The sequence below is a fragment of the Pollachius pollachius genome (genome assembly GCF_949987615.1).
Source record: "Pollachius pollachius genome assembly, chromosome: 1".
Classification (NCBI taxonomy): domain Eukaryota; kingdom Metazoa; phylum Chordata; class Actinopteri; order Gadiformes; family Gadidae; genus Pollachius; species Pollachius pollachius.
This window is the reverse complement of record NC_136934.1, coordinates 1,241,159-1,251,467: the sequence shown is the minus strand read 5'-3', so window position 1 is coordinate 1,251,467 and position 10,309 is coordinate 1,241,159. Positions and strand designations below refer to the sequence as shown.

Sequence of the window (10,309 nt, the reverse complement as noted above, 5' to 3'; positions counted from 1 at the left end):
CTAATGCAATGTGAGAAAAATTGTAAGGAATACAATTATACCTTGGTATGGGCTTCAATGGATCCTTTTAAAGCCAATCAACTACACATTTGAACATACTTGAAGTCATTTTGATACTGCATTTGTCTACACTTGCTGTGGGATCATTAATTTTGTGCAGCGGATTCTGTCGTGTTTTTTTTGTTTGTCGTTTTATTATCTGACACACATTCAGTATCACAGTTCATTCAGTGAGTAGGCCGGGGAAGAACCGAGATCAGCAGATGAACCTTGAGCTCATCTTATCCACCGCTTGGAAGATGAAGATCTGATGAAGGAAACCATTGAAATACAAAGCGAGTAAAACCATGGAAACCTAAATACAGGAACATGAAGATATCTAACAATCAGACCATTTAATTTATATTAGTAGAAAAAAAAATTCCCAGACTAGAACAAAAACATAAATTAAATACTTGATGGATCAAAGTTCATATTAACAGCAGTACATCCAATGTGCTACAACTTAAACCAGGGTTATTGCAGAATCGTGTGAAGCTGCACTTTGGAATTTAACTGCTTGAGAATCCAGATAATCAAGAGTTTGCAGATAATGGCACTGTGTTGATTTGATATGGAGTTCCATAGATGACTTCCATGGTGGCTATCCATCTCGTGTTCAAAGATGGAACTCGAGTTTCTTCAAGTGAAAGTGGACATAAATATGAAGTCAGAGGTCTGGATCGACGAGGGGTTGCTGTGAACCACAGAAGAAGAGCAGGGATGTTTAAGCAGGTGGTCTTAAACCGTTTTAAAACACCAACACTGTCCAGACAATAGACAGAGATATGCTTATCTAGCACACTACAGACCTAAACGTCATGAACGAATGCATTTATTATGATGTTAGCATTTCATTAAAAAAAAAAATCCTAACTGTTTATTAGTGGAATTATATAACGTACCACCCCAATTTCCAAATATCCGTTCCCCTTGGAGTGAAAAACCCTAACGGTCCATTGGACCATCTTAGTAAATTATAACTTTAGAACAGGTTAGTTAGATCTCCAACCAAACAACAAAAGGGCCTGACAGCAGCTGTAACACCGTCCCTAACTTACGGTACATATGACAGCAGCTGTAACACCGTCCCTAACTTACGGTACATATGACAGCAGCTGTAACACCGTCCCTAACTTACGGTACATATGTGGCGGTCCGCTGCGTTCCCAGGGTGCCGTCGAGGTGAGCCCCTCAGGCTGGCGTACAAACAGAACAGCAGACACACGCCCAGCAGAGACACACTGGCCTCCAGCAGGTGGCGCCCCGCCAACGCCTGGTCCTCCTGCAGAGAGGAGCGTCAGGGAGTCAGGGACAGTGTTGCCAGATCCCGCCCAATATGGAGACCAGGGTTGCCAGAATGGGCCTGATTTCACGCCCAATCTGGCAACACTGGTCAGGGAGCCATGAGCAGCTGGTACGTTTGCATCACCTTTAGCAGATGCTTTTATACAGAGAGACTTACAATGAGTACATGTGTCAGAAGAAAGAAGGATGTTCTTAGAACCATGTGCCTGTCAAGCACTAACCCATTCCCCGTACACAACAAAGATAGCTAGAATAAGATGTTACATAATGTTCAGTACTGTTTTTAGGTGCCAGGACGTACAACATACAATAAGGGCGTAAGAGGGGTGTGTAGGGGGAAGGGGGGATATGTTGTGGGCGGTAGTCAAGTCAAACCGTATCTAAATAGCACGTTGTAGAGTGGATCACACGCTGTCACCCTACCTGAGTCAGCATGACGGTGAGCGAGGGGTCGTGGTGGGACTGTAAACTGAAGCAGCTCTGGGAGGCCGCAGGGGGCAGGGCCGAGGGGGTCAGCGTGACAAGATGGACGGCGGGCGGGACATTCTCAGTCTGAGGACATTCAGGGGGCAGTCTGGAACCGCAAGCACACCGGAATCACAACTCACCTCCTGACGATGAATGATGAATTATGGGATGTGTGAACGGCCTGAAGACTTTAACGGTACAAACTCACAGGTCCAAAGGCAGGAGATGTGTGGGCCCGCTGATGGTAAGACAGGTGTATTTACCCTTTCCTTCAGCCTCTGACAACACGTGTACGGTCACACTCACAGAGGCATTGCCTGGCGAAGAGAGTGAGCGTAAATAAGAGATACACTCTGTACTGTGTGTTAAGGATCCAATACACAACCTGATAGATTTACATTTTACATTCAGGGCATTTAGCAGACACTTTTATCCAAAGCGACTTACAATAAGTACATTAGTCACAAGAAGGAGAAACAACAACAATATCACTGTGGGTACAGTAAGGATGTTCATAGAGCCAAGTGCCAAGCACTAACCATCACCAGGTTAACCCATTCCCCGTACAACAGAGACAGCTAGGGTAAGACGCTCATGATAGAGACCATTGATAACGCTCTGCTCCTCCAGCCTCACCTGGGAGGCCCAGCTGGGAGGCCGTCACCGCCGTGTGGAGGCTCAGCTCCTCCAGGGGAGCGCTGGGAGCCCCCACCACCAGGGGCACCCTGCGGTTCAGCTGGGTGTCCCCCGTCGGGCCGACCTCAGTCGGGTCCGGTGGGGGAGGGGGGGCCGTCCGAGGGGCCGCCTCCGCCACGCTGCTGTTGGCTTCAGCGCACAACTGGAACTCGGCCAGGGAGGACAGCAGGCGGTTCCAGTCCTGAGGGAATCGGAGGGTTATGGCGCGTCCCAGCTGATGACGATGCTAAATCTATGCATTTTCATACAAGATAATAACCGTTAATTGGTCTTTTGGATGCATTTAAATAGGCTAGATGGACATGCATTTACCACACACTTAAAAATGTTTTATGTCTCTAGGGCTAGATAGATCACGTGATCTAGATAGATAGGGCTAGATAGATATGTGTTGTGATCGGTTTCCATTGTGTTTACCGTTGTTGTGTCAGGGTTGGGCAGAGTGTGAGTCTGTCCATAGAAACGGAGGCAGAGGAGGGAGACGGACAGACTCAGAAGGCAGAGGAAGAAGGTGACCTCAGGTGGATGAAGAGAGACATAGTCCCTCAGGTTCACCCCCGGCTGGCAGGCACACATCACTGGGTCCGAGCAGGAGGTGGACGAGCGTTATCTGGGAACAGAGATAGTAAAGCAGTGAAGTGAAGCAAGAGCTGAACCCAATGGAGATGCGCCTATATGGAGCCACGTAGACACACAGAATAAAACTAACACATGCTATCGGTGGGCTGTATAACCTACCATTTAAATCGGTCCATTTCAATGCAGAAAATATTGCATTAAGTCAACAGCGAGGAAGACAGTGAGGAGACGTTACAATCTGTTACCTCATATCTTGGTCTCTTGCACCGTCTCCTTAGCGCCCACCTAAACACGGAACAGAAGCTGCATGCTTACTTTATACTACGGAATATGAGGTCCAACATTTAGGTTTAAAATGTAATTAAAAACGCACAAAAATCTAAAGGACGCCAACTTTCGGAGGACGTTGCTTTGTATCCCAGGATCACTTCCTGTTTCTGTCCGCTGTTAGGAGGGAACACCCCCGGCCCTCATTGGTCCATATGGTGCGTCAGGAGACGGACGCTCCTCTCATTGGCTGACGCCACGATTCGCTTATTCCCCGAGCAAGGAAAAGTCACCAAAATAAATTATCAATTTTAGTTCAATTCTGACCCTTTATGAATGACCTCGTCATATGTTAAATTCGTGTACCGTCTTTAAACGGATAAGTTTAATAGGGCGCCATATGGATATTAACCTTTTTAATGATTCATAAAAAACTATATATTTTACAACCCAATATGTGATCGTTTGAATATCTGACACACAACAGAAATAAACTGTTTAAATACTTTCTTAAAATAATGAAAAAAGTCAAACAGGAGTTCAATTGATTTATTTTAGATTTATTTCCCTTCATGTTGACGAACATAGAAACTGCTACAAGAAATACTCATGCATTGTTTCTCTTTTCATATCTTTCTCCAAGTGTCACTTTATCGAAGTGGGTGATCAACATTTACATGCATTTTAAAAATAACTTCACACTGAATTAGGTTCTTCACAGAGCAACAGATTCGTCACACAGCAACAGACAAGGTCTTTGTCAAAATAATGACAAGAAGTCAAAGTAAGGATCAAGAGGCAGCACATGTATGGGGGGGGGGGGGGGGGGGGGCTCTTCTGGCTTTTGCATTCTAAGGCAGCGTAATGCAGTCACTTGAGAAAATTTATTCTGCTCGTTTTTCTGAATTAAAGACATGACTATCTCAGAATTAAGATACGTTTCAATGGAGTTAAAATTCTGCTGTTTTCCTGAATTTTCTCAAGTCTAAAAGAAGTCTTCATGAATAAAACAAACCTGCTGTTTTTCTGAATTAACAAGATACCTTGAAATCACAAGAGAAGCTCTCATTCACTAAAGAGCAGGAAATCACAGAAGCAGACATGTCCCGCCTGAGCCACCTTCGGAGGGTGAGGTTGATCAGCAGCCTACCCCATGCGGGTCAGAGCCTCTCCATCTCGTTTGTTCAGAATTTATTTTCTCGCGTGAATGCACTACGCTTCTGTGGTATTCTTTGCATTTTTAAAAAGAAAAATTAGAAAAAGCAGCCATTTAAAAATAAAGTGATTCCTGAGATCCAAAGCTGTGCAGCAATGATTCTGAATGAGTGGGTAATCTGACCCAGTAGATGCATTCACATGCAGCTGATGCACATGGAGGCTAAAGCTCGGTCATCAGGCCTTTCATTACACTGAGGTCCAGCCTTAAGACTTGGAGCCCCCATGTGGGGCGGGATAGTGCAAACTGGGCCCCTAGTGCTTCATCAGCCCGCTGCCCGTGGTCCCGTGTCCTCGTTAGGACCAGGTGACCTTAACGGGCTTGAAGTTCCAGGTGTCGGGGTGTCCCATGTGCAGCAGGTCCTTGTAGGGCGAGGTGCTCCACTGGAAGGGGGGCACCTGGTCCGCGGTCGGCCCGTTCACCGCCAGCATCTCGAACCCCCGGGACATCCCGTACGAGGTCATCTGCAAGCGGCACAAGGCCAGAAGCGTTAAGTGCACGCACTTATTGTATGTGGAATGTCCTGGCCCTAAAACAGAACTTAGCATCACGTGGCCTCTTATCCTAGCTATCTTTGTTGTCTACAGGGAATGGGTTAACCTAGTGATGGTTAGTGCTCGCCACTTGGTTCTGTGAACATCCTTGCTGTACCGACAGCGATATATTGTTGTTTCTCTTTCTTCTGCCAAATCTACTTATTGTACGTCGCTTTGGATAAAAGCGTCTGCTAAACGCCCTCAATGTAAATGTAAATGTAAAGTATTCTGAGGCTAAAGGCTCTCTATGGCTACCTGAGGTTTCCTGCAAGGCGGGAATTCTTTTTTTTAAATCGAAGCATTGCTCGTTTAATCTCCGCCACGATAAAAGCCCCATAAACCAGACATCTCCGAGGAGAAAGGGCCGAACCTTCATGTCCGTCCCTCCGTGCGGCCTCTGGGTCAGCGCCCCAAACGGGTAGGTCCCGTTGGCAGGGTTCAAGTCCGAGCGGGCGGAGATGGCGTTCTCCCCGTTGGCATGGGGACTACAGGCATCGCACTGTGACAACGGATCATCTTTGTAGTTATTATACCTGAGAGGGAACAAAGGTGAGTTACCTCATTAATAAAACTACAAATCTAAATCCTACACAAGTCGTTACCAGCCGGTCGAGACCTCGGCGCCAGAGGCTCACAGACGAAGGCTCACCTCATGAGGCGGACCATGGAGTCCAGGTCTGTGACAGCCGTCTGGTTCCGTCTGAAGATCTGAGCCCGGGGACTCTGGTCCAGAGAGAACCAGGGGCCGAACTTCTTCACCAGCTCGCTGCAGCCGCTGGAGTTGAAGATCTCTGGGTAGTACCTGATCAGGGGCCGAAGAGGGAGCATGAATCAGAATCAGAAAGGATTTTATTGCTAAGAAGGGTTTTACACCAACAAGGAATTTGTCTTGGTGAATAAGGTGCACACATTAAGAAAATAAACAATGAACAAATAGTGACTATCATGTATACAATATAACACAATATATTAACAAGCAGGGACATAAGTGATAAGTTAAAAATAGGATAAAATAGAATAAAAACTAAAGTAAAAGATACTTAAAAATATAAGAAGGGACCACCACCAGGGTACATCACTAGGGAATATTTAAATATATCTACTAAACCAATGGTGAAGAATTAAATACATAAACTTAACTAAAAGTTGAATATCTAAATATATTAACTAAACTAATGGTGCAATAGGGAGAACATTTTTTATCTATTCTGTGCCACTTTGAGTAATTTTTGGAAACTCAATCGAGCAGCACTTAAACGTTGAAGTTGTTCTGATATGGATTGTGTGCTTTTACTGTTCTCAGTCTAACCTCTTTGGATAAGTGTTCAACATAAAAATAAGCATTCAGTCTGTACTTACGGGATATTGAAACTCGCCCAGTATCCTTTCTCCCACAGTTCGTCAGTTTTATCACCATAGATCACCAGCCCCCTGTAGCAACAGTCAGCGATTGATTACGTCTCGAGGACAAAGACAATCAGCGGGTTGAGTAGATCAATGACTGGGACTCACGGAATCTGCTCCAGCACCGTTAGGACCCCCCGCTTCAGGATTGGCAGCCCTGGAATGAACTGGTTATAGTCCACAATCATCCACTGATTGTTGTACCTACAAAACAAAGCTCATCTGGTTATGCCCACGTCAGTTTAACAAGAATCACAATCATTTTGTTCAGCATTTTACAACGTATTTTTACAGAGTACAATGTAGATCCACTTCCAACCAGCTGCCAGAGCTTTAGCTGTGAAGCCCAGAGGGAACTGGGAATCACTACAGAGGGACTGGGAAACACCCCAGAGGGACTGGGAATCACCCCAGAGGGACTGGGAACAACCGCAGAGGGACTGGGAAACACCCCAGAGGGACTGGGAATCACCCCAGAGGAACTGGGAACAACCCCAGAAGGACTGGGAACAACCACAGAGGGACTGGGAACAACCACAGAGGGACTGGGAACAACCACAGAGGGACTGGGAAACACTCCAGAAGGACTGGAAAACACCACACAGGGAGCTGGGAAACACCACAGAGGGACTGGGAAACACCACAGAGGGAGCTGGGAAACACCCCAGAGGGAGCTGGGAAACACCCCAGAGGGAGCTGGGAAACACCCCAGAGGGACTGGGAATCACCCCAGAGGGACTGGGAACAACCACAGAGGGACTGGGAATCACCCCAGAGGGACTGGGAACAACCGCAGAGGGACTGGGAATCACTCCAGAAGGACTGGAAAACACCACAGAGGGACTGGGAAGTTCCACAGAGGGACTGGGAAACACCACAGAGGGACTGGGAAACACCACAGAGGGACTGGGAATCACCACAGAGGTGGTTTGTGAACTCACGTCCCGCTGTTGTAATGGCTGAAGATCTCCGCCCACTGCTCTCCAGTGGCCGCCAGCCGGTTGGCCACGATGTTCCTGAGCCACTCCATCACGGCCCCCTTCGGTTCCACAAACACCCACAAGTCCGGGTTGCTGTTCCCGATGGTGGTCTCCAAAGTCACCTGAAGGAGGAGAAGCAGCCTTTAATCAAGGGGGTATTAAGAATCTGATCGCTACGTTTTATATATAATCGTTTTTTAAATACTCTAATCAAACTCTTAATTCAGTCCAAAGTATTCTTAAATGGAGTCCCAAACGCTAGCATGACACTAAATGAAGAAGCTAGCCGCTACATTAGGAAGCTAGCTGCTACATTAGGAAGCTAGCTGCGCACCAGACGGCTGCTCAGGATGTAGAAGTCGTCCCCGGAGAAGATGGATCCCGGGTAGGAGGAGAAGGCCGTGGTTCCCCCGGGGACCAAAGCGCTGTCTGGTGGAGAAACACACACCCACTACTGTGTTAATATATGGAGCACTATCTGAAACGAAGCCCCGTAATGAACCTGTTTGGATGTTATGAAACGTAAACTAAATTCAATCTAGGTCTTTAATAGAGCACGATTGATTAAACATTATAAGCACTGATATGGCAGTGTTTCCCCCAGCACTGTATGGTTAAGGCAACAATAGGGCCCCGCCTTGACTACCATATTAAAAAAATAATAATAATTATTATGCATTATGCATTAACAAAGTAGAAAACTCTCTTAGGGAAAGGAAACATAAAGATAAATAATGCATTAGTAACAGCGGTCGTGCCATAAAGCTTTTTGAATGGAATTGAAACGGAGACCCCCCCCCACCTTTGGGAGACATGCTGTAGGAGAAGCTGTACTTCTTCATGATGCGTAGCATGGACTGGTACGTGTTCCAGGTGTCGTGGGACACCAGCAGGTCGCTGTAGCCGGGCAACAGCTTGATGAGGGCCGAGCAGGACCCCGACCCCAGCGGGCGTGTCAGGCTGGACTTGTTGAGCGCCGACTCCAGGTCCTCGATGTCCCCGCCCATCTGGAACAGCCTGCGTGTCCACAACAACAACAACAACACAAACAACAACAACAGGTTACCAGAGCGGTAGACTCGCCCATCTGGAACAGCCTGTGGGTCCACAACAACAACAACAACACTATCAACAACACAAACAACAACAACAGGGTACCAGAGCGGTAGACTCGCCCATCTGGAACAGCCTGTGGGTCCACAACAACAACAACACTATCAGCAACACAAACAACAACAACAGGGTACCACAGCGGTAGACTCGCCCATCTGGAACAGCCTGTGGGTCCACAACAACAACAACAACACTATCAACAACACAAACAACAACAACAGGGTACCAGAGCGGTAGACTCGCCCATCTGGAACAGCCTGTGGGTCCACAACAACAACAACAACACTATCAACAACACAAACAACAACAACAAGGTACCACAGCGGTAGACTCGCCCATCTGGAACAGCCTATGGGTCCACAACAACAACAACAACAACAACAGGCCACCAGAGCGGAGGAGACTCGCCTACCCTACCCGGAGCGTCGGGAGAAGGATTGATCCAAAGATACTCCATTGGAAAGGTTTCAGAACCGGACCTCTGTGAGACCTGTCCGATCCCGGATCAGTCTGACCGAGGTCTGGTCCCGGGAACGGGACCACGAATCAACGCCGTGTTTTATTGTAAGAATGTAAGAAGCTGAGGAACCCCAGCATGGTCATGGAGTCCTTCCAAACCACCTCTACTCACAGGAAGCCGAAGGGGTTGATGGAGAAGGGGCCATCGGGGAAGGCCAGCTCGTCGTTGTAGCTGTCCTCCAAACCCTTCAGCTGGAGCAGGGCCAGGTTCGCCTGAGAGGGAAACACAGAACAACACGAGAAGCCGTCGTCAGCTTCCTCGGAGAGAAGTGAACCTCGTTGTTCTATGGATTCACTGCAGTAAGGGGGGAATCACCTGGTGCCAGTACGGCATGTTTCCCTTTTCCTGGATCTGTTCCATCACCCACTCCAGGTTGGAGATAATGTATGCCTTTAGCCGCTGGCAGTAACCCGTGTCAAACGTCTTGGGCCCGCAGTAACCCATAAGGGTGTTCACCCAGTGTTTGTACATGAGCTGGAAGGGAATACGCACAAACACGGTTCAATTGCAGGCACTGCAGCAGAATCGGATTGTACTTCGAGCCTTAACGGAGTCTTTGAGTCGGACCTGCGAGGTGACAGCGGCCTCCACAGCCCCGGCCGCGTACGCCTGGATGCTGTCATTGTAGCGGTGACTGGTCGTGACCTCCAGGTAGGACCAGCTGAGGACAAAACGACACATTAAGGATGTGAGGCGGAATAGAAGCCGGATTTGTTGATGGTTTAAATGCAATTACAAGTTTGCATGAATAGAAAACATATTTTTCTATTTTACAAATAGGGAACATCCTCGTCGTTAATGTGATTTATAAGACGTAAACAACTCTCTCTCAGAGAGCGAGAGGGAGTGACTAACCCGGACTTCTCGATGTCGTCAGTAAAGTTCGCCCAGGCAACGAAGTCGTCCCGGTATCCCTCAGTGATCGTTAACTGGCCTGTCTGCAGATCGATGAAAGCTGAACTGATTTCAGCTTCAACGGGGCAATAAGAGAATAATAACACAAGGAAAACTGACAAAACACTCTTAAAACGAGTCACTCTACGCCTCTCTTCGAACGCCATGTTTACAAGACGAAGTCATATGATCATTGTGGTCATGTGATCACTCTGGTCATGTGATCACAAATCGCATCTTCAAAATAAAAGACCCTCGTCTTTCCACACAAAGACAAATAAATACATCA

General features: G+C 47.2%; 2 protein-coding genes across 5 annotated transcripts; both read right to left on the bottom strand.

Moving 5' to 3' along the window:
• Positions 1-172: 172 nt before the first annotated feature.
• On the bottom strand, positions 173-3,518 carry LOC307075760 (transmembrane protein 248). Of its 4 annotated transcripts, none has more exons than XM_079736454.1 (8): positions 3,464-3,510; positions 3,336-3,375; positions 2,929-3,121; positions 2,452-2,692; positions 2,024-2,132; positions 1,771-1,921; positions 1,181-1,324; positions 173-736 (listed from the first exon to the last, which is right to left on the bottom strand). In XM_079736454.1, the coding sequence occupies exons 3-8, from the start codon at positions 3,085-3,087 to the stop codon at positions 710-712; spliced, it is 831 nt and encodes a 276-aa protein (XP_079592580.1). In that variant the 5' UTR covers positions 3,088-3,121; positions 3,336-3,375; positions 3,464-3,510; the 3' UTR covers positions 173-709. The 4 variants fall into 4 exon arrangements, with proteins under 4 accessions (XP_079592580.1, XP_079592581.1, XP_079592579.1 ...); XM_079736455.1 differs by having other exon boundaries at positions 3,250-3,375; positions 3,464-3,504; XM_079736453.1 differs by having other exon boundaries at positions 3,250-3,518.
• Positions 3,519-3,891: 373 nt separating this feature from the next.
• plbd2 (phospholipase B domain containing 2) lies at positions 3,892-10,201 on the bottom strand. Its single transcript, XM_079749242.1, has 12 exons — positions 9,982-10,201; positions 9,694-9,787; positions 9,442-9,600; positions 9,238-9,338; positions 8,296-8,510; positions 7,828-7,922; positions 7,455-7,615; positions 6,622-6,717; positions 6,469-6,540; positions 5,759-5,911; positions 5,480-5,642; positions 3,892-5,037 (listed from the first exon to the last, which is right to left on the bottom strand). The coding sequence occupies exons 1-12, from the start codon at positions 10,185-10,187 to the stop codon at positions 4,870-4,872; spliced, it is 1,683 nt and encodes a 560-aa protein (XP_079605368.1). The 5' UTR covers positions 10,188-10,201; the 3' UTR covers positions 3,892-4,869.
• Positions 10,202-10,309: the final 108 nt, after the last annotated feature.